Below are 25,262 nucleotides of genomic sequence, written 5' to 3'. Positions count from 1 at the left end.
AGTCTACATATATATACATATACACTTCATGTTAGCAATCCCATTCTAATATCTTCATGATCCTCATTTTCTGTCATTCTCTTCTCCATGTATATCTCATGAATATATATACCTTTTCACTTTTGTATGGTATGTCTAATTATAATAATGTATTCTGTTCGTCTACTCTTCTACTGGAGAAACTTTTTTGTTCTGTGGAGGTTTTTCTACCATTGACATTCGTAATCTTGCAGCATTATCTAGGTTCTGTAAAGTAAGATGTTGTATTTAATTAACGCGTGTCTCTCAATCGACAAAGGCAACAACAACAACATAATAAAAACTTTACTTGATTGTTGTCATCCTGTTTAGTAGGTGGTCGTTCTAGATCCAAACCTTCTGCGGAATATTCTTTCCAATTCTGCCAATTCTCGTTCGCATGCCTTGGAGTAGGTGCACCTGGAACGAAAGATAGTATAAAGTATATGACTCCGAATGAGAGATTCAAAATGCCTGCTGCAAGCAGGAAAGGATGCTGTATAGAAGAGCCGAGTGTAATACAACCAAGTCTTTCCAATGATTTATCAAAGGAGAGGAAAATTTTAGCTAAGGCAATCAAGTGCTAATTTGTACTATCAATCTAACTTACAATATGAGTAGTAAGCTACGACCTCGATAGAGTGTGAAGATTCTAAAGTAATATATAGGTATATCCATTGATTTGGTTTCCATTGCGATAAGCCACGCCGCTAACAAGCTATGATATCATCATTGTAAGAATTAATTAGCAAATATTGAGGGCAAACAAGACTTACAATGCATAAATACAGGTCAAAATTTGTGACACACTTTGGTGTTCAACGATAGCTTTCATCATGGATGCTGCCATTGATAAGGTGTACAGCATGATGTTGACTAAATTAAAACCAATCCCAAAGATATTTTCTGCTTTTGTTCTGGAAACCATCCTTGCAAAACTATCTATATTGAAACGTGAGGTTATGTGAAAGAAGCTATTTTTGTCGTATCTGTCAATTACAGTGCAAAAAAAAAAAAAAGGAAAAAGAGAGAGAATTGTTGGTAGAATGAGAAAGATTTTCTGTGTCATTCAGAAATGTGGTGGTATGAAATCAAGTTACCAAACTGTATATTTATTTCTCAGCTCAGTTCTTTCAACAACTCAGCCTTTGTTTTCATTTTGCTATTTTTTTACTTTGATCAACAAATCCACCCGCCTCACTTCTTTCTTCCTTCTTTGCATTTGCTATGGCTGAAAAGAGGTATCTAGCATGGATCTCGTAATACTTTCGCTCCTTCAACAAAATAAAGAACAGCAAATAGGTCGAAAGTCAAAAACGGAAGGCAGTGTAAATGATTGGTTTGAGACCGAAATTCAATCTCTAAGCTGTTACGTTTCCGTTCGTTAGAGAGGGAAGAAGCCCTTATATCAAGGCATTCTTCGTCGAATATATGCCTCAGTTGCAGAAATGAGGCCTTTACAGCTTTGTATAGATTTTGACCCAGAGCGATCAAGAAAGCACAGTAAAAGTAGCCAGCAGTATTTGTTGAACAGTACATGATTTATATGATAGATAGAGGCGTTGAAAGCTTTGAAAGCATGTAAAGGCTATTGATTTCATAATGCCATCACTCAAACTGGCTTAGAAAGCAAAAGCTGTTTCAGTATTCACGAAAACATACTTTGAATCGCAGACTTGCATTCATTATAGTTATAACCACATCGATTAGCATCAAAGGTTCCAGGCGGTTTGCTGTACAATATCACGAAAAGGGTTAAAAATATGCATTCTTCTTCTAAGCATATGTTCGACAATCGCGACCTCAATCTGAGATAATCGGAGCTAACCAGAACCGTACAACACAAGACATGAAGAAGTGTCTTTGTGCGTTCAATAAGCAGACTTTATAATGCATGTATTTGACATACAATCATGTATAATCAAGTCTTCCTCGAATGAAATTATGGTAAAGCATTAGATGTAAGCTTCTGCAGATGTTAGTGTAGTTAAAACTGGCACAGAATAAGGGCGTTTAGGCTTCCAGAGACGCCAAGATATGCCTTTCATTGTGGGTAACCAACCAATGCGATTGATTAAGTGCAACGATTTCTTCTCCTTTTTCTTTCCGCTTTATATAATCCCCGCCGAAAATTATGCTTCTTTCTTCCGTAATCATGTGCTTTGTCATTCCTACCTTGCCCTGCTCATCACCAAAATGGCACACACACTTCTAACTGTGACTACGGGAACGATAATTCTGAAAAGAGCACGTTGACACCACATAGCGATCAAAAATAGTTGTCAAAAAGCAGTACTTTTTTTTTTGGCAAATATACCGTACCCCCTATTGTTTAATTAAATTATGCGAGAGGCCGTTTTCCGTTTTGCCTGTTATTATTGTACAATGCTTATAGTTTAAAATGATAAGATTCGTTCTTTTCTGGATTTATTGTGTTATGTTCTTCTTATTGATCCTATCAAGATCTTTTTCAGGCTAAACAAGGAACGTGATTTTAGGACCATTAAAAAAAACACGCAAGATGATTCGCTACTTGATTTACTTAACAAGTGCCAATTAGGAATTTTTAGTCGGATCATAATCAGCAATGTGGCTCTGCCAGTTAGTATGTTTGAATTTATCGTTTGAAATTATGAGCACTGTGCATATTCCTATTTCTGATAAGGTCGTTTCCTATCAAAATTCTCGTTCTGGTGTTGTACACTAGTGAATAAAAGTGACAAGGGAGAAAACAACCGAAATTGAGATTCGGTATTATACAAAGCAGCGCAGATAATAAAAACGGAAAGATCAAGTTTAATGGCAGGGCTAGTTTTTTAGAATGATTTACGAATACAAACTAATGGGATAACGGACTCATTGTAGACATAAAGGAATTACTGTTGTGGTTATGGTTGTCGTTGTTGTTGTTGTTGTTGCTGTTCATAGGATCAGAATGAACAGAAGAACTTGTATGAAGGTGCCTTGGTGTATGTGGCGAGTTAGGAGAATAAAGTGAACTTGAGTTGTCGATATCATCGTCAGATAATAGCATACTAGGGCTGGGACTGGGCGGTAGTTGGTGAGAAGAGTTATTTTGGAAATACGGGCCTAACGGCGACAAGCTTTGAACATTGATGGTATTACTGTTGCTGCTCGTATTACGAGTTGCTGCATCAAAAATATCATCTATAGAAATGTGAGGAGACTGTTGACTCAAACGATGGATGTGCTGCGGTTGCGGTGAATTGGGCTGAAAATGGTTATTGCCGCCATGAGCTGGATCATGGGAAGTTATAAATATAGATGGAGGCTGCTTCTCTGCAGTTAGTAAGGATTTTGTATTATTCAACGAGTCGTATGTATGCCGCAATTCGTTTGGTATCTGTCCATTATTTTGCTGGAGGATATAGTTCATCAATGATCTCATCATTTCAAAGTGGTTCTCTTGTTTTTGTTTGGTGGATTCTAATTCCTTCAGCACGTCTTTGAAATTGTTATATAAATGCTGGATTTGCTGTATCATTTCAGCTTGTGCATTCTGTAAGATTGATAAATGATTCTGCAGCTCTAGTTGATTTTGACTGCTGTTGGTGTCTCGTCGGTTCAGATCAGAGGTTTCCATTGTTTTACGTTTGATTTCGTCTAACAGATCTGGTTTGTTTCTGATGAACTTTGCATGACTGAATTCCCATATCTGATTTTCTGCTAATGTTCGATGACCTCTTGGTGACTTATTCACCTTATGAAAACCATACCTGCAAACAGAGAATGAGCTTAATAGGAGAAATCATTTTTTAAGAGGTAAACGATGTATTAACAAGAGTAGGCAGTCTTACATATTCAATTGACGAACAAAACTACTAAAATTGTTATGCTTGAAATGCTTTGGTAAGACATCACGGGAAAATTCCATTATATTACATACAATGAAAGATGTGCCTGCATAAGCCCATGCAATTAAGTGTTGATAATGGCTGTCAATTACCATGCTATCAATGTACAACGGCTTGGTCAATAAGAATCGTCACGCACAATGTTACAGCAGAATGACAAACTACGCTTACTTGTATAGTTTATGTACAAAGGTATTGGTATGCGTTGGCTTCTGAGTGGTGGCAGGAGGTGGGGGTGGCAAATGAGTCATGCTAAGGCATGGTGAACGAAGAGGCTGCTCTTGGGCCGATAAGTTAATATCGCTAGTGGTAATTCTGACATTATCAAATTGTGCAGTAGTATTATATTGCATTCAAAAATAGAAAATAAAAAGGTTAAAGTAAGTTATGAGAGCGCACAAGTTAAGGAAGGAAAGAAAAAAGAAGTAAGAAAATAGAAAGGAAAAGTTTGATCTAGCACTTAAAAACCAGCTCAGATATGTTTATAACCTCACGCTCACTTATTGACGCAGTACACACAGCACGCATACACTCACACAGGCAGACATTACACTAATGACACAGCTCCAAAAGTTAACAGAGTTATTTCAAAATCAGATAAGAATAGAATTTCAGGAAAAGTTACCTTCGTACGATCATTATCTCTTTCTCCAAAGAAAAGCATCAAAGCGGCCCCGCTATCTCTACCACTTCTTCCCTTAGGTTTCAGATCCAATAAGAAAACAAGATGACGGCAATAAGGTCTCGTTTTTTCATCGGAACGAAATAGCCGATTATTTTCTTCTCATTTCGCTGCATAAGAACGCCCTTCGTTTAGGAGCAGATATAGACCTCCAACAAGTGACACTGATATGAACAGAATATGTTTTCATTTTTAGAAACTCGCTTCAAAGCTTGACAATCTAATAACAGAGAAATCATATAAACTGCAAATTTGCGATTTTCATAAAAGACTCTGAGTAACAAAGAGCAAAGAAACTTGACAAAAACAAAAAAATAATAATAATAACTAACTGGGCTATATATTCACCTACAATGGTTTAGACGTTAAAGTCACGAGAGATAATTCCAGCCAGTTTTGTGGTAGACGAATCACTGAATCTGTTAAGCTGCAAAACTGAAATTCCCTGTTCCAGCCGCTAGAAATTGTTTTGTTCTAGAATTCCAATTAGACCGCGAAACAAGTATACCAGCTCCCTATCCATGTTCTCATTAAAAAACATGGAGTTTTGTTCGAAGAAATTGACCAAGTCTACATAAGTCTACAGGATTACCCTGGCGGTTGGTTATTAAGGGTCTGCTTTTTCGCTTAACGTAAGCCGTTAGCCATTTACATATAGCTGAATAGCTTGCAGCAGAATGTTCTGGTAAGTATGTCTTAGCTATTTTTTAAAGTTAAGGAAGAGCCCCATAGGAGGCATTTCGCTGATAAGCTCTGCAAAATCAACTTAATATGCAAACTGAATAATATTGACAAAGAACCACTTGAGGCTGCATGTGTGTGGAACAACTTACAGTGAGCGGAAAGGGAGTCGTTTCTCATTTTTTGAGGCGTGTCATCTGCATTTCTCCTTATTGTTTTGCAAGCTTCTTACAGTCACTATGTCGCCTTCAAGAGTGCAGATATCGTCAAGGTCATAGCCTCGGCGTCAGGAACCCCGAAAAAAGCTTTATTTCTCAAACCAATCAAAAGCTGTAGTTGTCAAATCTATTGTTATCTTTATGCTTTCCATAAGCAATGCGAGTCTATTTGTGTGCTTTTCCCCCTACTTTGCGATTCCAAAGCTGAAACACTTGTAACGATTCCATGTGTCGATTTCTCTTATATAAAGGAAAACAACCTATATTACTTGCTCATGTAATTATTCAACAGTGTTTGCTCAAGCGGAATGCGTCCATTTTGAGGAACTAAGAATTCTTTATTGACCGATTCAAACCATCGTAGCTGATTACCCGACCGAAACACTCTATAGTCAATCAGGCATTTGATTCTCGATTGCGAATAGACTTAAGAAGACCGTTAAACGGTAATGAATAATTATTTTGCTTTGCATTTGCTTTGAAGTATTCAACGGGACTGAATGCGTTTAATGGGTAACTCATTCTGGACGTTCTATACCAAAAGGCGATGGTTTTGGGGTAGGCTGGTATGATAATTGTAGTAGTAACTGCAACAAAGACAAGCCCAATATAATTGACGGCGAAGATACAATTACACCCTGTATTTTCACTTCAGTAACACCAGCATGGAATAATATCAATTTGACGCGGTTAGCAGAAAAGATAAGAAGTCCCTTAGTGTTTGCACACGTTAGGGCAAGTACATCAGGGGCAGTTTCCGAAACAAACTGTCATCCATGGTCGTAAGAGATCGTCAATATGAGAGCAAGGATACCTTATTTCAATAGTTCCATTAACAGATAATTTTGTATATGTCAGGTACGGTCGTTTGATGTGGATGCATAATGGAGGCATTGCTCAATTCGATAGAATTAAAAGGAAGTTGCAAAGCTCCTTACCAGAACACCTATTTCTGTTTGTACAAGGAAATACCGATTCAGAATGGGCATTCGCGTTATTTTTAAGCTTTGTAAGTGAACTATTCATTTTTCTTGTGAGGAATTACCATTTAGAGAAGTTGGGGACATGAACGGTATAATTAATATCGCAATATATCTTTGCAGCTTGCAAATCCAAATGCAAACTTCTTTGAACACCAAGAATTGAAAGATGCTATGCTCAAGACGATTGCACAATTGAACGTTTGGGCGGAAGAATTTAACATCACAGAGGTAGAAACTGGAATCAAACATGAACTTTTCCAAGTTATCTAATGTCTTTAATTTTTCCTTTTACAGCCATCACTATTGAATTTTGCAGTAACAGATGGAGAATCCGTCGTTTGTGTCAGATATATTAGCAGCAAAACACAAGAAGCTGCTTCACTTTACTTTTCTTCAGGTACACGCTTTGAGTGTTATCGACCCGGTCATTACCGCATGGTAAAAGCGGATAGACGAGAGGACATTGTTGTAGTCGCTAGTGGTAAATTCACAAAAAAAAAAAAAAAAAAAAAATTTTTTTCGACAACCATATGATTTAAATTTCTTACGGATAATTGACACTCTGACATTGTCATATAGAGCCTTTAACATTTGAGAAGGCTGATTGGCTTACGATTCCTACGAACAATATTCTTGTAGTAACCCCGAAAATGAATGTGTTGATACAACCCATCAAAGATAAATTCTATTCCATACCGGCAGAAAGGACAGGAGGCATCATGATTATAGGCGATGAGGAAGCTACTACTACCAGCGATTCAAATACGGCGGCAGCTTTTATACCAGAGCCAAAAGCTCAATTATTTAAGGCTCAAGCTGAAGAGCAAATGCAACAAGATTCACCAGTATTGGTGGGTTGATGAAAATCCTTTCTTCTGCTACAATAAACATTTTCATTACACGTCAAATCACATACAATCGCCTTGAAAATTTTGTTCAAATGGGCAAGACAACAGGGCTTTGTTTCAGATTTTTTTTTTCCTCAGAGCAAAAAGATAAGCACTCAACTCCTTTCTCCTTGGCATCTCCTTTTTTTGTTTCTCTTTCCGTCTTTCCAGTCCTTTCCTTTCATCTTTTCTTGACCTCAGCCCATTACACTCTTTAACATCCTATATCAACTCTGCGCTCCTTCAGAGACTTCAGCCTACTAATAACTCCAATAAATGGAAAAATTCTCCTCAACCTCATCGTCAGTCAGTAGCTTCTCCACTATGCTGAGTTATTTCGCAAAATATAACAATAAACGAACGATGATGGTGGTACTCTGTATTTTCACATTTTTCTCATTGGGACTAATTACATTATCTGGGACACAGCAGCAAGTCTTATGTCGGAGCGGCACCCTTTCTTCATCTTACAGCGACTCTACAACATCAAGTCAAGACAGCTCCATGGCCGCTGGCCGTGTCAAATTTATTGATTTGAATCAATTGGAAGCAACGTCTACTGCCAAAGAGAGAGGAGAGAAAGTATTGATTCTCACTCCTCTGAAAAATGCAGCCAAATACTTGGATCGTTATTTTGAATTGATCGATAAACTGACTTATCCAAAGCACCTCATCAGTATTGCATTTCTGGTGTCTGACACAACAGATGATACTGTGGACATTATACGACGAAAAGCCGATGATATGCTAAATCGATCCGTGAAGAGCAACGAAAATAACGAACGAAATGATAATAGATACACGGAACGCTACGATTCAGTCACTATATTTGAAAAAGATTTTGATTTTGATTTACCGGAAGACAAGCGACATACTTTTGAACTGCAACCTTTAAGACGCTCGTTCATGGCTAGATCACGTAATTATCTACTTTCAGCTGCCTTACGCGATGATCACGCTTGGGTGCTTTGGTTAGATGTGGACCTGGTATATTATCCCGACACAATCATCGAAGATTTACAAAGTGTGGATGTTGATGTCGTTGTGCCAAATTGTTTGAGAGAGACCGACGACGGGTCTTTTTGGGGTTACGACAAGAACAATTGGCAAGAAACAGACAAATCTCTAGCCATTCAATCCAAATTGGATCCAGATCACGTTTTGTTGGAGGGTTATTATGAATTTTTGACTGAAAGGTATCTGATGGTTGATATGCCCACTCATGGAGATCCGTTACGAAAAGTTCCCTTGGATGGCGTCGGTGCGACTTTCACACTGGTTAAATCACACGTGCACAGAGAAGGTGCCAATTTCCCTCCTTATGTGTACAAGCATCAAGTGGAAACAGAAGGCTTTGCAAAGATGGCAAAAGCTATGGGTTTTGGAGTTTATGGTTTGCCAGCTTACAAAATTTGGCACATCCAGAATTCTTAATCGATTTTTTTTTTTTTTTTTTTTTTTTTTGTAAATTATAGTCATCATCCTACTATTTCCTATTACTTTGATTTGCATTTTTTAAACTCATATTATCTTTTCATATCGTAAATGGTTTTACCGTTTTTTGCGTTTTTACTTTGTTTGACAGATACAATAACTTATTCTAGCTTTTTGAACTTCCTTTAATGTAATTATATTTTTCAAAATCATTCCCATCCTCCTGCCCCTCCCCCTTAAATATCTTTTTATGACACGTTATTAGCATAGACTGTATATTAAATATAGACTTTTTCCTATATCAACTTTAGCTTTGCTACAGGAGCCAAACTTTCAATAATATTTTTCTTATTTCTAATCTTGCCATTTGGTATCTGAATTCAACAACCCTCCCAAAATTTCAGCCGCTATTATTGCGCGAAATGCTCGCCGCGTTAAAGTTTGATAGAATTCAGATCAAGGAAAAACAGAACGCAAATCCTTCCAAATGCGAAAAGCTCCGCCATAAAGTATCAGTATCTTCCTTTACAATTGCCTTTTGTGTGTCCGTTTCAAGTAGCAGAAACTGACTTGCAAGAAAAGTATAATATTACATTTATAGCAATACTAGGTCGTTTAGACTATTGATTTCGGGAAAGAGTTCCCATATCATGAAAGCTTCAGTAAACACCACTTTTGCATTTTGATGTGTGAAAACTGTTATGCTCAAAAAATGTAAAATAAACTTTTATAAGAGTTACAGCCAAGTTAGAATGTATTTAAATGGATCTATAGTGAATGCAAATTGTTTCTTGATAAACCCCAAAAAAAGAAAGAAATATTGCAGCAGCAGCATGATAATGGGGGCAGAAAAACGTCTATCTAGTTAAAAGTTCAATGAGTAGCAAGCAGCTCAAATGTCTATAATAATATTTTCAGGTGATAACCCTTCATACGCAATACGATAAACGGTACTAAATAAGGGAAATTCATGTTGCATGTTCCTTGCTGATAAAAATTGATGCACCTCCCGAGCTGTCAATGTACCTTGAAGCTTTTGCCCATTTAATAATTCCTCTTCCAATTGTTCAATAGGTTTCTTAGTCAAGACAAATGCTTCGGCAACCTTACGGTTTCGTCCTCCGTTACAAGTTGTAATTAGATCAGCAGCACCACAAGATTCAAAAAAGGTTTCCGTTTGTACAGCGTCACCAAAGAAAGTTTGACCAAACTTACGCATCTCGAGCAATCCTAATCGAATGATTGCTGCTTTGGTGTTGCTTCCATAACCTAAACCATCCGAAAATCCAGCACCTACAGCCACGACATTCTTCAGAGCACCACATAACTGTACACCGACATGGTCCTGAATGACATTCACCCGAAAGTAAGCAGTATTAAATAAGTTTTTAAAAATGTGACCATCGACTTCAATATCTTGACATCCAATGGTTGATTCGCTAAATTGTTCCAAAGCGACTTCATTCGCAATATTGGCTCCACTGAGAGCAGCACAAGGAATATTCAGAATATGAGAAATCTCCTCTGAGAATAGTCGTGTGCCTTCAGCTGTAATTTCAAGACCCTTAATGAGTGAAATGGCACGGGCTTGCGGCCGTAAATAGCCTTTCATTTTTTCGCAAACACCGTGAATGAATTGATGCGGCAAAACAAAGACGAGCAGCGAAGCGTCCTTACAGGCTTCAACAAGGTCAGACACGGCCACGACATTATGAGGCAACTTCACACCCTTCAAATATTTGATATTCTCGTGTTGCTCATTGATTATATCAGTCAACTTTTTATTGTCCAAAATTTCTTCATAGACCCATTGACGAACTGTGGGCTCAAACAGATCCGTGTGACAAGCTGTGTTTGTACCAACAATCTTGGCAATGGCGGATCCCCAGTTACCAGATCCGATAATAGTAACTTTTTCAAGAGGGTGCATAATGTTACTGTGTAAATAGATTGCTTGAAAAGTAGAAAAAGAGAAGCTTAAGGTGGAAGAAGAGATGCATCTCCTCATCTTTATATGTCTGGTTTTTTTTTTTTTGTCTTCCTTTTTGGTAAGGACAAGATAAGGCTGCGTTGTTATCACTCCGGCCAGTCAGTTCAGTGAAAGCTAGCTTTTCATAAAAGGCGCTAGTGCGTTTTCACGAATACTTTGTACTGAAACTCAGTTTCAACCGATTGATGGCTATAAAATGTGGAGAAATAGGGTCTATAAGTACTTGTACATACATCCAACGAATGCATTAAAACCATTATTCCTTCCCCCCCCCCAAAAAAAAAGTGTAGATCCTTGAATCATTTCTAAATGCACAGTTGCCTCCATATATACCTGACACCTTTAACGTATATTATCATGGGTTTGTCCGTTCGCTATATTTGTTCACTTGTACCACATCACATCATCTGTTGCGGCAGATGAAAATTGTAGTGGTATCCTTTGCTCTTGTTGCAGAGTAGAGCCGTGGAAAGAGAAAAAAGTTTAATAAACTTATTGACATCATAGATACGACCTTATTTGCTATATTAATCTGTTGGTGAATGATTCAACAATAGTGCAGAATTACCTCTATGAATCACAACGTTCGATACTTTTCCAGTCAGCGTTGATGAATGATATAACTGCTATGGTCGATTGAAGCCTAAAAAGCACACTTCTTTCTTTTAAATAATTCACAACATTTCTTTTTACAATAAAATCACGGTTTTCAACCACATCATTGAAAGAATGATGATGCTTATATAACACGACTCAACAAAAGGATGCCCTATTTTAGTCAAAACAATTTCCTGGCCCTAATCTTTAGAGTTGTTCGTGTCACTCAACCTGTCTAGTACGCTAAATGACAGCTATGTATAATGGCAACCATTCTTTTTCTGAACTAAAAGTGTGCACTAGTTTATCTAGTGCAAACTACAGTATTTTCGGTTTTTGATTTAGACGTTTTTCTATCAAAATTGGATTTTTCAATAACCTAATTCAGACAATCCAAGTAATTATTTTCGATGACTTTTTCCAAAATTCGGATACTTTCAGTATATCCACCACCCATTCCTACCTTCGTCTGAACAGTCTCGATTTTTCACCGTCTGCTTTAATATCCATTGGGAAATATGGACATCGTTTTCTCGAATGATATTGTATGCCATTCCGTTTGACACCCCCCGCCAATCCATCCTTAGTAAAGTTCACAATGTTATTTCATTGAGCCTGTCTTCTTCACAGCTCTTGCTGGAAGCGGGTGCCTTAGATTAATTTTCCACCACAGAAATTGTCTTTTTCTTCTCCATGTCTCATCCCTCGGTAATGTGTGAATTTATTATCTTTGAATAAAGAATAATCTACCAAAAAAAAAAAAAAAAAAAAAAAAAAAAAACAAAAAAAAAAACTACTTTCAGTAAACTATCTTAGGCCCTCTTCTTTCTACACGCATCTTCCCTTCAGCATGCCTGATCCAACCCCTAAAATCCTCAAGAATAAACGTTTTTCACGCTTCTACGATATGTGGTGTAAGAGCTTATTGCTGTCTAATGGTGTGCCTTTGGTGTTATATTTATCCTTAGCCTAGCGCTTAACAACTGGTAAATAAAATAGATGAAAAAGCGGGCCAATATCTGCTTTTGATGATGGCATATTTAATAAGTGAGATATGGTCATGGTATCCGTTTCTATCTGTTTTGCTACCATTATAAATTCTTTAAATGTTGGAGACCATACATTGTCAGGAAACTCCTTATTCATAAGCTTCTGAACGATAACGTACTATTGGATTGATATAAGAACAGGCTGTGTCGTCCTACTATGTATCTGATTCAAAACAGACTGTCTTTTCTTTTAAGTAATCATAGTGTGAGCGTCTGGAAATAATTATATATATTTTTTCTAATTGCCATGACAACTAGACGACCAGTTGTGTTCTATGTAAATAACTCATATTTTGGCTTCTCATTGACTATTCGGCATCTCTGTTCATCTAGAACTTTATCACTTTTTTTCCGTTTTCTACAAGAGAAAATTTTCCCATTCTAATATTGTTGACCTCTTTTAAAAGCTTATGTGATTGTGCCTTCTCGAGAAGCTAAGAGATATCTCAAGCGAAAATTAGAAAGAAAGAAAAGAGAAATTTGCTGAAAGTATGTCCCTGCAATCTTATGTCCAGTTACAGAATTCTACAATTTAATACTCCTTACGAATGTAGGAATTTGTAAGAACTGTGGAGAGATTGGTCATATCAACAAAAAAAGTTACAAATGGCAGCTTTACGATGCATGTAAGCCGTGTTATCATTTTCCGATTCGAAGGTAAACAGATCTCTTACCATACCCGTTTTATAGCCAAAAAAAGAAAAGCAGGAGCGAAGGATGATTACGAGACTAAGGCTGCAAAGGCTAGAGGAAAAAAGAAGAAGTTGGAAGACAGCAAGAAACGAGCAGAACAAGACGTTGTTTGTTCCTCTTGCGGTAAAGCAGGCCATAGTAGATCATCTTCACCACTATGCTTGAACTACAAGCCCCCAAAGGATGTCTTGCTCCGCCAGCTGTTCGAAGATGGTCATGAAGTCTACAGCATGAAACTGCTTCTAACCACACTGATAAGACCAGCGTTTGCTCAAGTCGCTACAGAAAACATCATCAAATGAGCAGAATTTACCCGTCAAGTGGTGTATAGAGCCCAACTATTTGTGAACTACTGCATTACTGATAACTACGAAACAACGACTGGTCACCCATACCTTTATGAGCAGAACTTCTGGTACAGCATCTGCAAGCTTATATTAGGGAAGCGGGTCAGAAATCGACAATACATGGACATGTCGGTCACGCTTGCCTTTAATGACTTTAAAAGCAAATTTCCTATAATCGTTTACAGTCTGAAGACACAACCCATGAGAGGATATAGCAATTCTTTGGCAGCGGCCTGCGTGACACTGACCACTACTTATTCAAACATTATAGTGGAGAATTTTGAAGATAGGCTCAAGCACTACGCTCGAACATGTTTGAAGCATCTGTTCCCTGTAAGTCATGATCGCATTCATAACAACTGTAGTAGCAGAGTGTCTCACGAAGTTCTGTTTATTTTATGTTTTAGGAGCATAAGAAGAGAGAAATCGACAGAATTGTCAACGAATACTGCTTCAAAAAGATAATGAAGGGAGACTACCAATGGCCAAACGGGGTGACCGGTTTGGAGCGGTTAGAGGAGGCTAATGCCATATGCAAAGCTGTTGAAGACACACTGCTCAGGGTCCTGAACACAGAAAATCTTACTTCCAACAGGTCAATGTTCCTGCCAGCATTAGGCTTGATGCTGCAGAAAGTGTTATTTATTTCCGAAGCTACTACAGACGACCAAAAAAAGCCACGACTTTTCTATTTATTTCCAACGCCCTCTTTGAAATGGCGCCATATCCATATCAACCACAAAACGCTGTCTATTATAACGAGCCAAAAGTCTGGAAACACCTACAGAGAACAGGTTGAGGTTTTTCATCGCGTTTTTGACTTGTCTACATTTGGATACAGTTCCGTCGATGATATTGTCAACGACTGTGACAAAAGCTAAACTGCACTGCTCAAAGCGACGGACATGCTATCGCACTACAGTTTGTCAGACGAAAGGCTACTTCCGGTGATACAAGAGCACTACTACAACTAGATGACTTCAATCTCGCGGAAATAGGTGAGTATTTCCACCCAATTACTGTTGATCCTGGACGCAATGAAGTATTTACAGCTGCGGTTGGCTTCAGCAATGTTAATCATGATATACGCAGTTGCAGCAAAGGTGAAAGAGCCAACTTTGCCTTTGCGGGCTATACAAGGAGAAGCACTTATTTGAAGAAATCAAAAGAAAGAAAAGGAATAACGTCCATTGAGTCATCGCTGCCTTCACCGAAGATTATGTCCAAAGAGGCCTATATTGTGTACTTGAAATACACATTGCAACATCTGCAGACACTATTTGACTTCTACAGCTTCAAATCGGCCCAGTTAAACTTCACTTTTCATTCCAAAATAATTTCTTGAATTGGTCTGAATTTTAATTGTAAGATAGTCTCAATTTGATAGCCATTTTTCGTGCGAAAATCAAGGCGAAAAAACAGTAAAGACGGGCTCTTCTGGAACCGGCTCCCATCAACCCATGATCCTCGCTCCTTAAACAGAGCTATTCGTGTCTACCGTCAAGAGAATCTCAATAAACTGCGGAATGCGACACAGCATTCAAAACTACTACTGCTCTGCCGCCCCGTTATATCGCTCGACCCCATTCTCTGGCTCCCAATGACCTTTGTTGAACGTGATCGATGTCTACGATGGCGCCTTGGCTGGCTACCCAATAACTACTCAACCAGTTGCCTCTACCATACAACGCGTACACTTACAAAAGCCCACGTCATTGACAGCCTTAAGATACACAAACCGCTTACAGCTTCCCCACACCATATCTGACCCCATCTCTTTTTTTGCTGAATTTGTTACCCACCAGTCCTTCAGGGCAGCACAAAATACGGTGCCACGCTTGGACACTTCGATGGCCCACTCTGCAGCTAATACTATCTGAAGTTGACTACCTCCAACATAATAAAGAGCCTCCAACACCGCCAGAAAACCCAGGACAGCTACTCTTGGATTGGATGTATGCGCCCGCGTTAATTACACCTTGATCGTTCCGTTATTCCTTAGTTTGCCTCTGATCATCTTCCCTTTTTCCTTTGTCCCGTTAAAGGTTTTTTAATTCCCTCACACTTTCCTTGAACCTCCCCGGGCAATTTTGATAGGTATTTATCTGTGTGCTCATTGGGTAAAATTTCATTGTAATAAAATATCTCTTTAAACGTAAAGACGGGCTCAATTTTTGCGTATGGCATTCTCGGTCCCGTAAATATCCTTTCCAATAGTGTGGTTTGAAAGCAGATGATTGTACAGATTCTTAGTGTTTGAACAATATGAGGGAGTGCTGGAGTGCAAATTTGTTTCGTTATTCCTGGCTGATTAATAGTAACTAGGTGGCTGTTATGGCATCCTCTTCCGTATACTTTTTTTTTTTTTTCATGAAATTACTTATTTTATTCTAATACAAGAGTACAATGATGAAAATATAACAAATGATTCGGCTTTTTTGTTTTTGTTTGATTTTTCCGTGAAATCTTTGAGATGCGGCTAATATATCTTCTACAATAATAAAATCTCAAGTCGCTGTGCGAATGACAAGAATTACAGTTCGTTTTGTGCGCTTGATACAGATTAATGTTCACCCTTATCGGCTTCTAACTTTTCTTCAACTTTTTTTAAGACTTTGTCAGTATCCACTGGTCTAGCACCACCGAAAGGATCAGGTTTGGAAGATTTCTGAGCAGTAGTTCCACTTGAGGCAGCATTGTCAACAGTACGAGGCTTCAAATTGAGACGAGGGCGTTCAGCAGGACGATCTATGAGTCAATAGCAAGATATATTAGTATCATTTCTGAGACTTTTAGCATGGCCGTAATATATGAGAGCTCTAACCTCTACTGGCGAAACCACCACGACCACTGCCCCATGAGCTATCGTTACGACGGCCACCAAATCCGCTACGTTCACCACCAAAACCACCAAAACCACCACGACGAGGTGATTCGGGCAGTTCAACAGGGCCTGAACGACGCCATGTATCGACATCTGTACGATCAACTCTACGAGGACGATCTTCACGAGCTAAAGTAACATGTATTCATTAATTTTGATCCTTAAGCACTTTCCCTTTTTAATATTGAACCATTTGTACTTACGAGGCTCAGCAACCATAACACGAATGTTTCTACCCTGAACATTTTCTCCTGATAATTCTAAAGCACTCTTAAGGGAATCAAGGTCTTCAAATTCAACATAACCGAAACCCTTGGGTCTTTCGTCACGATCACGAACGAGTCGAATGTTGGAAACCTTCAGATTGCTGAATAAATTACTCAGATCATCTTCAGACGAATCAAAGGATAAATTGGCAACACGAGCGGTGAAAGGTGCTTCAGTTGGAAGCTCGACAGGAGAACGGGGTGTATAAGGACGCTCGCCACGAGATTCGAACCCACCACGTCCACGTCCACGTCCACGCTCTACACAAAAAGTGAACGTACGAAAAATAACAGCTCTTTAGTACCCTTCTTCTTACTCCCCTAATCTAATCATCATCCCAACAAATCCAAATGACCGTTACCATATCGATCGCTGCCTCTACGGTCGCCACCGAACCCACGATCGTTACTATAACGACGTTCTTCTCCATAGCCACGGTCGTTGCGTTCATCATCAAATCCGCGGGAACTATATCCCTCGGATCTATCTTCTCTAGCTACAGAAAACGAATACCAACAGGTCGTCAAATTTAGTTTTGTAAAACCTTTCAGTTGACGAAAAATCTAATCAAAATTTCAATTATTACCAGCAGCTATATTGGTATAAAAAAAGATGATTAATCCTATATTGTCTCACGAAAACATTATCATTGAAGATGAACAGCAACTTAGTGATAACTTACGTGCAGTAGGAAGGTCAACAACATCATCAGCCCAAGAAGACGATCCGCCAGAGGCTTTAGATTGATTAAAAATATTAGCAAAATTACAAAACCTTTCCTCCCAAAAAGAAAAAAGCTCACTTCTTTTCTGCTCATTCTACGATCTTATAAACACTTACGACCGTCAGCTAAAAAGTCAGACAATGACATCTTCTGTGCTTTCTTTTTTCCAGCTAATTTAAAAAGATAAACCTCGTTTTAGAAAAAAAATACGAAATACCGAGTTCCTGTGAATTAAGTATACTGTACACATGTTGAGCCGATTATAATTTTTAGTCAAGGAATAGAGGAAAAAAAAAACTTGCTGAAAAAAAGATTGAAAGAAGTTTAACTTTTTTTTTTACACTTGTTACCTTATCTCAGTCACAAAATTTTACAGCTTCTGTACTCTGTGAGCATTCACAAGAATAGCAGTGGAAAGTTCCTTACTTCAACCTAATGCAACGCAAAGCACAAAGTTTCAAGATTTTCAATAACTAAAATATAAAGCTAATAAATAGCTTTGTTTTTTCTAACTCTGTGTTAAGAATATAAATTCTCTGCTCTACAAATAGGCTGGTGAGATCTTTTATTTGTGTCCTTATTTCATGTATAAATATGGTTTTGAAGAAAAAAGTAACTACTCTGTTAGATATACGTGAAGGTTTATTGCTTTTGTCTTGTTACCTGTGCATTATAGAATTAGAATATCAATCTTCATCGCGTATACACCGTGGTTTTTAAAACCGCTCAGTACTGGGTGTTCAAGCTGCACACAGCTTTATTCCTTGAGAAGAGTCACAAAGTGACGTTCAGGCAAAACTCCATTTGAACGCGTTTAAATTGAGAGAAACTGAAGTTTTCACATTGCACATATTCCAATAAACTTTTCTACTTCAGACCATTCTGTACTTTGTGATCTCTTCACTAGGAATAGTTTTTGATATTCCTCTCTAAAAAATGGTTCAAACTGATCAAAAAGAGAAGTTTGCTAGGTAAAGCAACAGATGTTTGATTTTCTCTGGGTACATCAAGCAATTAACTTGGTATCTCTTTGCCAATTTCCAGAACATATCGTGAATTGTTCGACACAATTGAAAGAGGGGCGGACCAGTGCTCAACAGACAGACTACAAACCCTTCTGGAAGAAAGACAAGAGCAGTTAAAATCTGGTTTAGACGCTTTTGGCTCAACTTCAGCTCAATCTCGTTCGAAGGTCAATTCTGGTACGAATGTCACAGTTGACGGAAAGACAATCAAACTCGACCAAAGCGAAAAAGAATTCGTACTGAAACTGTCAGAATTAATTGACCTGAATGAGCTTCAGTGCGCTTCATTATGGGATAACTACAGGACCTTCAATAAAGAGGTTATCGCTCGCCTCACCCATGCTGATGATGATCAGAAAACTGTAGCGTTGCATGAAAATATTCAACTACTTCTGAACGTTATTAATCTGCATTATGAAGACCGTATTGCGCTTCTGGAATGCATAGCATCATTAAAGCGTATTGCGATGAACGGCGGTCACCTTTATACCACTATTGCGGATAATTTCATCACAAAGCTTTATACTAACCAGACAACAGGTGCATTTATTGAACGTCTATTTGCGCAATATGTTAAACTTGTCCGTACAAATGTTCCTCATCAAATGTATAGCTATCCTGGATGGGCACTTGTGTGGGCAAAGCAAAACTTGAGAGAGCAAAAGGCTTTATTGGAAATCATCTTTTTATTTACAGTGGTAGAACCAGTGTCGCCAGATTTCACTTTCACGGTGATTCAAGAATTTGAAGCAGATTCCTTTGCATCCCATCAAGCATTTGGTTATATACTCGATGACGAAGGCATAGCCCTACGTGACAAAGTGATGAATTTATGTATATTGTTATCTATCAGCACAGTCATTAGCCCAACCCTAACAACCGAGATTCAACTGGATTCTGCAAAAGCTGGTCAAACATTGATCGACTCCCCAGGCATCATTTCAAAGATAAACCAAATTGCTGTATATCTAGGTGATAAAACAGAGCATTCTGTTTTCTTATTAGCTTGGTCTTTTCTGCTCACTTGTGTGAATGCTGTCAAAGACGCAGAATCAACCTTGCCAGCTGACTACAAAGAAGTCGAAGATATTCTGGCAGGCAAACAAGCAATTACAACAAATTATTTACTCGATAGACCCCCAGTTTCTCGATCCGATGTGGAACGTACCAAGAGAGTCATCTCAATCCAGCAGCTCAGTAATATGGATCGTATTTATATTGGACGCTCTTTAAAACTTGGTGTATTCAATGTCATTTCACAGATTTTATCCAGCGAGACTTGCAGTGAAGAGGATGTGAACAATTTTGGTTACAGAACTGTTATTCAGAGATTGCTCAAATCCTTCTTGTCATTCATGCGTCCTCATTTCATACCGACTGAAAGCTATGAAGATTTAATCAGTTCCTATTGCCTTCTCTATAAGAATCAGCCAGCGCTGTGCAACACATTCTGGAACGAGTACTTTGATGAAAGCAATCCTTTTTCGTTGTTAGCAACGGCTCGTGGAAGGTTTCCAGTACTTTTTGCTGATTTTATACGACTTTTATCTGCTTTATCAGGTGCGCCGGATGAGGAATTGACACAATTTAGTGATATATCAGCACGACGCGTTTTCAACTATGTATGCAACATCCCAACACTTACAGTTCAATTAAAATCTTCTACTAATTTGAGAGAGAACACTGATGATGCCGAAAATACTATTTATTCCAACCAGCCAATCCGGGTTACTTACGAGTCTGACTTGATTGGTGGTTTGGTTATCCCTCAAAATTGCGCTGGAAAGCTTCTCAACAATTCTGACGATGAGCCTATTGTGCAATTTATATACTCTTACTCGGGATGGCATCTTTTGACATCAGTTTTATCAGCTTTTGTAACAGAATACAAACACAACGTTATCGATATTGAAGATGATAACAATTTCATGAGTGGGAAGGATATAGATGTCATTAATAGTATCTTGAGTTTGATCTACAACGTGCTACTGAGTGATTCCTCTTTAGTTTCTGAATTAACACAACATATCGATAAAGTCACTGGCAATACAAACAATGCAACACCCACACTCATCTCCATTTTATGTAATACTCTTACCTTCTGCAGCGGTTTTGACAAATGCCCAATTACGACGATGACTCTGACCTTAAAGTGCTTGACTTTACTGGTACCCTCTTATTCAGATTTTATTTGGGCATATTTGAAATTTGCACCATTATTACCAACCACCAACATCAGCTATCCTGTACAGTACATAACAGCTAATGCAACTACATCAGCACAGATTCAGGGAATTGTTTCTAGATACGAATGTACTATCGGACGTTATTCCCTGTTACTGTCATTCTTGGATTTTGTTCAGAAATTAGTTACTGATATTCAACATAAATGGTGGATCAGTGAAAACATGCAAAACAATTTAGCTAGCAACTCGCAATATAAAGTCGAGATTTTGTATATTTGTCTCCATTACTTAATGTCTGATGTATTCCCATCATACGCTCATTGGCGCTATCAGAAGATTTCAGAGCGTTTCCTCATCGGCACCAAAATATTATCAATCTTCACAGACATTGCAACAAACTTTAAGGATACAACAACAACTGATTCCAAATTATCATTGAGCAGCATCCGTGAAAATATCTTCAACAATTTCTTATACGAAGGAGGAGTATATCATGTTTCGCCCTTAATTGATACCATCTCTGATGGCGCCAAAACCGCTAATACATTATATAAATCGGACCATCCTAAAGAAGCTCAGCGAATTGAAAAGTTGACAGAAATAACTTTCAACTTTGTCAAGATTTTACTGCAATATCGACTCGAACAAATACAATCCGGACAAACGATTGCGGAAAGTACATTAGAAAGATTATTGTTAGAACGCACTTCTGGCAAATCCAGCTCAGATTTCTTGTTGAGAGTTGCTCGTCATATCCATTATAGACACAACATATCATTACCAATTCAAGCTACAAATGTGTTATCCATTCTTTGTCGTACCACAGCCACATGGAAAACATCGCCAAATTTTGTTCAGTATTTAGGAAGTACCGAACAAGTACATTCGATTATACGTACTTATTTGGAAATCGCCAAAGATCCTTCACAAAACAGTGTTTTGTTAGCTTCTATCTGGCAGCTATTAACTGTCTTGCTTGAAACACAACCTAGCCTTGCTATCCTCTTTTTGGATTGTGGTGATTTAATTATGCCAAGTCCTAAATCAGCTGTAAAGCTCCTGTCAGGAGATGTCCAGTCTTCTGCAGCACCCAGCAATGCTACAACAGATTCAGCCATTCGCGCAGCCGTTGATATTTTAAGTCATTGGGAACTTCTTTCGGTTGAGAAACCTGCAGTAATGTCAAACGCACTTCGATTCTTGGCAACTTTCTGGAAAACTGCTTTCGATCATTATGTCTTGGTTGAACGTAATCGTGCTGATAATGCTCTTTGGGACGCCCTGGGTAAAATTCTGCTGAGCCCTACTAGTGATATTGATATAACAGGCAAGCATATCGCTTCGCAAGATTTACTTCAAAAGGATAATGCTGACCGCTTTGATCTGGATATACGTCGCCTTTGCTGTCTCAATTTGAGCAGAGCTTATGCTATGAGAATCATGGCATATGAAATTCACCTTACCGCAAGTAATATACATCGAAGCCCCAATGCCATTGGTGAAAGACTTCCCGCTGGATTAAAAAGCATACTCACCAAAATATGCGACCCTGCCAAGCTTGGCTCAATACGTGACAATTTTGTGAGGAATGATTTCCAGCCTTCTACTGTTCGTGCTTCAGAAACATCAGCAGAGGTCTTACTGCAAACGCTAGGTGTAATTAATCCTTCTGTCTTACTGCGCAAAATACCACGAATTGGTGAAGGTGATGACGTTAGTGCAGGAGAAGCCCGTGAATACGGTGACACATTCTTGTACGATTTCAGATTGGCGACAAACCGTGTTCATTCGCTGATGGAAGACATTGATACAAAGTACGACTTTGACTTGCAGAATGTTATTATTACTCCTGAAGTTCAAGCTGTTCTGGACATCAAACAGTATGCTAACCAGTTCTTGAAGAACGTACTTCTGGTCAATCACAACAGCTCAATCGTTGATTCTCAGGTGATTTTGATGCGCTCATTCAAAACTTTCGTGGAAACGGCCTCTTACCATACTCCCGCTCTAATGTGGCCTGCCAAATCAATGACACCCAGCTCCGATGCTTTGTATACCTTTTTAAAAGATTTATTAGAGAAAGCCCAACAAGAGACTCGTGACGATGGAGTTACCCTAACTTCTTACCATATCTTGATTGAATTCATAAGGAACCTTACCGAAAAATGGATCAGTATCAATGGAAGTGTTGTTGCCGGTGAGGTATCCGCTCAGCAAAAGGATTACAAGCATAAAACGTTTGAGATTTTATTCACTTTGAGTGGTTTACTGGAGCGTGAAAACTATGCATTGTTCAATAGTATTTGTGATCATACTGCTGTACGTTTCCACCAGCCCCTTTTAGAGTCGGTCATGCTTTGTCTTCGAACATTGTCTGGTATCAACAACGCAGCACCTCTTTCAGATGATCGAATGCGATTTGAAACTTGCTTAACAACAATTTTATCAGTAATTTGTTCAAGCTTCCATGTACTCGTTATTAAGGCTAATTCCTTCAGTGCTGAAGGTTCTCCCGTGAGCGAAGCAGTTGTAGAGAATGTGGTGGAGGATATTACGGTTGTAGTATCGCTTTTGCAAGAGTTGATCAGTCCCAAATACAAGCTTGCACAAGATATTTGGATTGAGGTTTTTGAGAAGTCGAATACTGTTCCCTCTTTGATATCATTGTTTGCTGGTGGGATCCAAGTCCTTGTGAAGGAAATCGATAGGTGAGTATAGTCCTATAATTTAAAATTAGGCATGCAACGCTAATACTGACATTTGCTGTCCTCTACTTTAGGCAATATTCTGGTGCGGCAAATGGATTAAATAATATTAAGATAACACCATACGCAGAAACAGCACTATACTTATTACTTTCACTTTCAAATATACCAAAAGCGGCAGATAAACTTATTAAACACAATATCTTTGCAGTGCTTTGCAACAACAGCCTTTCACCTCGTTTACAGCAAGGACAGTTAGATCTATTTATTCGATTCGGAGAACGCAACAAAAATGGACCAGCACACGTTGAACGTAATCCTGCACATGTTTGTTGGGGCCAAATATTAGGTGTGGTGAATAACTTGATGCGTACAATCGGAAATTCAGAAACTGTTTTAAGGGATACTGTCAACTTCTTACAGATGTATGGTCCACAAATTGCTACAGCTTTCAACAACGCCAACGGAGCTAATGATTCTATCTTTGGCCTAACAGCTTCTGAATCACTCTCATCCTGTTTACTGGAAGAAGTCGAACGTATAAATATGATCTTCTTCAACCTGTCAAAATATTCAGAACGTCTCCCAAATATTGCAAATAACCTTTTTATAGCTTTCAAAGACTGTTCTTTATTCTTATTGCAGCGATATCATTATTTCTTCACGCATCCTTCACATATGCAAGCTCAGCTTCATCCTGTAGATAATTTGGAACGCCAACAATTACAAACGTTTGTAGCACCCGATACCAATAGCGAGGACTCATCATCTGCTGCAAAGTCTTCAAGTCCAACTATGATTGACACAAAACCACAAATAAGTCAACTCATGATAAAGATCTTACGGTTAACCATGAACATAACACACTATATGCTTAGTACATTGATTGTCCTGACCAATACAGATGTTATATTGACAATGAAAAATGTGGAATGGCCCTTTGGTAATACAATTATTTCTCCCGGTCTGCGCGTAACAGTTGGTGAATCAGCATCGTTTGGAACCTTAATGGAATGCATGAATATTTGTACTACCATAGTCAATCAATGGCAAGGCATTGCAGAATTCCCTGCACAAATGATGCTCAATGTTGTTCAGGACTGTGCTATTCTGTTGACTACACAGGCAGCACTCTGGGTGGCTAAACCAGGTATTCCGCATGAAAGCAGATTAGCGCTTGCTCAAGAAAATGTGCCCGATATTGCTGAGACTCTTAACAAAACTATGACAGCATTGAATAAGTTGGATGGAGATAAAATTGAAAATGTAGTGTCCAAACTGAAACTGATGCGACTTCTGCAGCAATATATAAGTCAACGCTATTTTGAACATTAAAAAGAAAAAAAAAACCTAAACTATTAAAACTCGATATATCCTACTTTATTGGTATCACCTACAAAAAGGAAAATTCCTTTCCGCTGTTGTGCATGTATTTTAAAAGTAGTATAGTAGTGATCTCATTAATAAAACAAAACGCTTCTCATTTAGATAACTTTAAAGCAACTTTAGACGACACGGCAGCCAGCCGCAGCAATATGGTGCTTTGTGACTCAACAGCAACTGAGCTGGTCTCTAAGCACCAGCTCACGCTTGTTGAACAATATCAAACATATCTTTTGCCATCATAACATTAAACGCTACAAGTTTTACAATAAAAGGACTTTATAAATTCGTTGCCTTGATCAGTATAAGAATTAATTAACTTCTCAAATTGATAAGAGTTGCTAATCTAAATATTACCAAATTTAGTTGATTTGGGTATTTACTTTTGAAAATATAGTCTCAAAATTGCCAATGGTACGCCAGATCTTTTTTTGGAAGCAAGACTATCGATACATATTAGAAAGCAAAGCTCGCTGCTAAACAACAAGCACAGGATAATCAGGAAGAGCGCGATGAATACCGAATCGAAGAAAGTACCTTGGGTAGCAGTTCAATAGTAGCAGCAGGAAAAGGGGGATGGGTGGAAAGTGAGGAATTCCTGATCCACTAGAGAGGCAAATTAACAGAGGATGCT

The 25,262-nt window shown here is 38.4% G+C and overlaps 11 protein-coding genes across 11 annotated transcripts; 6 read left to right on the top strand and 5 right to left on the bottom strand.

Annotated features, from left to right (window-relative positions):
* Positions 1-271: 271 nt before the first annotated feature.
* BDF20DRAFT_814866 (uncharacterized protein) lies at positions 272-868 on the bottom strand (the record flags this gene model as incomplete). The annotated part of the gene is made up of 3 exons (XM_053077024.1): positions 272-495; positions 648-736; positions 795-868. The coding sequence occupies 3 exons, from the start codon at positions 866-868 to the stop codon at positions 272-274; spliced, it is 387 nt and encodes a 128-aa protein (XP_052939646.1).
* A 395-nt stretch (positions 869-1,263) lies between these two features.
* Positions 1,264-2,282, bottom strand: BDF20DRAFT_833147 (uncharacterized protein; the record flags this gene model as incomplete). Its single annotated transcript, XM_053078609.1, has 3 exons — positions 1,264-1,481; positions 1,681-1,901; positions 2,194-2,282. 3 exons carry the CDS (start codon positions 2,280-2,282, stop codon positions 1,264-1,266), a joined length of 528 nt encoding a protein of 175 aa, XP_052939645.1.
* Positions 2,283-3,379: 1,097 nt separating this feature from the next.
* Positions 3,380-4,144, bottom strand: BDF20DRAFT_814054 (HSF-type DNA-binding-domain-containing protein; the record flags this gene model as incomplete). Its single annotated transcript, XM_053076939.1, has 3 exons — positions 3,380-3,755; positions 3,837-3,989; positions 4,065-4,144. Coding segments are annotated over 3 exons (609 nt in total), but the record flags the coding sequence as incomplete, so codon positions are not given.
* Positions 4,145-5,700: 1,556 nt separating this feature from the next.
* BDF20DRAFT_813659 (nucleophile aminohydrolase) lies at positions 5,701-7,317 on the top strand (the record flags this gene model as incomplete). The annotated part of the gene is made up of 7 exons (XM_053076898.1): positions 5,701-5,751; positions 5,839-5,920; positions 6,019-6,256; positions 6,333-6,483; positions 6,578-6,685; positions 6,752-6,938; positions 7,037-7,317. 7 exons carry the CDS (start codon positions 5,701-5,703, stop codon positions 7,315-7,317), a joined length of 1,098 nt encoding a protein of 365 aa, XP_052939643.1.
* A 24-nt stretch (positions 7,318-7,341) lies between these two features.
* BDF20DRAFT_316869 (Anp1-domain-containing protein) lies at positions 7,342-9,216 on the top strand. Its single transcript, XM_053075191.1, has 2 exons — positions 7,342-8,737; positions 8,820-9,216. The coding sequence occupies exons 1-2, from the start codon at positions 7,621-7,623 to the stop codon at positions 8,861-8,863; spliced, it is 1,161 nt and encodes a 386-aa protein (XP_052939642.1). The 5' UTR covers positions 7,342-7,620; the 3' UTR covers positions 8,864-9,216.
* Positions 9,217-9,670: 454 nt separating this feature from the next.
* Positions 9,671-10,708, bottom strand: BDF20DRAFT_904952 (glycerol-3-phosphate dehydrogenase [NAD+]; the record flags this gene model as incomplete). The annotated part of the gene is made up of 1 exon (XM_053083100.1): positions 9,671-10,708. One exon carries the CDS (start codon positions 10,706-10,708, stop codon positions 9,671-9,673), a length of 1,038 nt encoding a protein of 345 aa, XP_052939641.1.
* A 2,326-nt stretch (positions 10,709-13,034) lies between these two features.
* BDF20DRAFT_910792 (uncharacterized protein) lies at positions 13,035-13,409 on the top strand (the record flags this gene model as incomplete). Its single annotated transcript, XM_053083748.1, has 1 exon — positions 13,035-13,409. The coding sequence occupies one exon, from the start codon at positions 13,035-13,037 to the stop codon at positions 13,407-13,409; it is 375 nt and encodes a 124-aa protein (XP_052939640.1).
* A 931-nt stretch (positions 13,410-14,340) lies between these two features.
* BDF20DRAFT_813409 (uncharacterized protein) lies at positions 14,341-14,799 on the top strand (the record flags this gene model as incomplete). Its single annotated transcript, XM_053076873.1, has 1 exon — positions 14,341-14,799. A coding segment is annotated over one exon (459 nt), but the record flags the coding sequence as incomplete, so codon positions are not given.
* A 197-nt stretch (positions 14,800-14,996) lies between these two features.
* BDF20DRAFT_854791 (uncharacterized protein) lies at positions 14,997-15,602 on the top strand. The gene has a single exon (XM_053080205.1). The coding sequence runs from the start codon at positions 15,055-15,057 to the stop codon at positions 15,220-15,222; it is 168 nt and encodes a 55-aa protein (XP_052939638.1). The 5' UTR covers positions 14,997-15,054; the 3' UTR covers positions 15,223-15,602.
* A 209-nt stretch (positions 15,603-15,811) lies between these two features.
* BDF20DRAFT_854780 (uncharacterized protein) lies at positions 15,812-17,632 on the bottom strand. Its single transcript, XM_053080204.1, has 7 exons — positions 17,446-17,632; positions 17,288-17,341; positions 17,192-17,197; positions 16,967-17,101; positions 16,542-16,865; positions 16,279-16,467; positions 15,812-16,202 (listed from the first exon to the last, which is right to left on the bottom strand). The coding sequence occupies exons 1-7, from the start codon at positions 17,474-17,476 to the stop codon at positions 16,018-16,020; spliced, it is 924 nt and encodes a 307-aa protein (XP_052939637.1). The 5' UTR covers positions 17,477-17,632; the 3' UTR covers positions 15,812-16,017.
* Positions 17,633-18,265: 633 nt separating this feature from the next.
* Positions 18,266-24,580, top strand: BDF20DRAFT_910789 (nucleoporin subcomplex protein binding to Pom34-domain-containing protein; the record flags this gene model as incomplete). The annotated part of the gene is made up of 3 exons (XM_053083747.1): positions 18,266-18,300; positions 18,374-23,248; positions 23,320-24,580. 3 exons carry the CDS (start codon positions 18,266-18,268, stop codon positions 24,578-24,580), a joined length of 6,171 nt encoding a protein of 2,056 aa, XP_052939636.1.
* Between the last annotated feature and the right edge of the window lie 682 nt (positions 24,581-25,262).

The sequence above is a fragment of the Mycotypha africana genome (genome assembly GCF_025528875.1).
Source record: "Mycotypha africana strain NRRL 2978 chromosome Unknown BDF20scaffold_2, whole genome shotgun sequence".
NCBI classification, from domain to species: Eukaryota; Fungi; Mucoromycota; class Mucoromycetes; order Mucorales; family Mycotyphaceae; genus Mycotypha; species Mycotypha africana.
Note: the sequence above shows the minus strand (reverse complement) of the source record. Positions and strands in the feature narration are given on the sequence as shown.

Excerpts from the sequence above, each read along its gene's own strand:
- BDF20DRAFT_316869 (XM_053075191.1), top strand. The coding sequence starts at position 7,621 with ATGGAAAAATTCTCCTCAACCTCATCGTCAGTCAGTAGCTTCTCCACT. Across the intron at positions 8,738-8,819 it reads TATGGGTTTTGGAGTTTATG|TCATCATCCTACTATTTCCT; the intron begins GTTTGCCAGCTT and ends TGTAAATTATAG.
- BDF20DRAFT_854791 (XM_053080205.1), top strand. The coding sequence starts at position 15,055 with ATGACCTTTGTTGAACGTGATCGATGTCTACGATGGCGCCTTGGCTGG.
- BDF20DRAFT_854780 (XM_053080204.1), bottom strand. The coding sequence starts at position 17,476 with ATGTCATTGTCTGACTTTTTAGCTGACGGTC. Across the intron at positions 17,342-17,445 it reads TGACTTTTTAGCTGACGGTC|CCTCTGGCGGATCGTCTTCT; the intron begins GTAAGTGTTTAT and ends ATCAATCTAAAG. Across the intron at positions 16,468-16,541 it reads TGTTATGGTTGCTGAGCCTC|CTCGTGAAGATCGTCCTCGT; the intron begins GTAAGTACAAAT and ends ATGTTACTTTAG.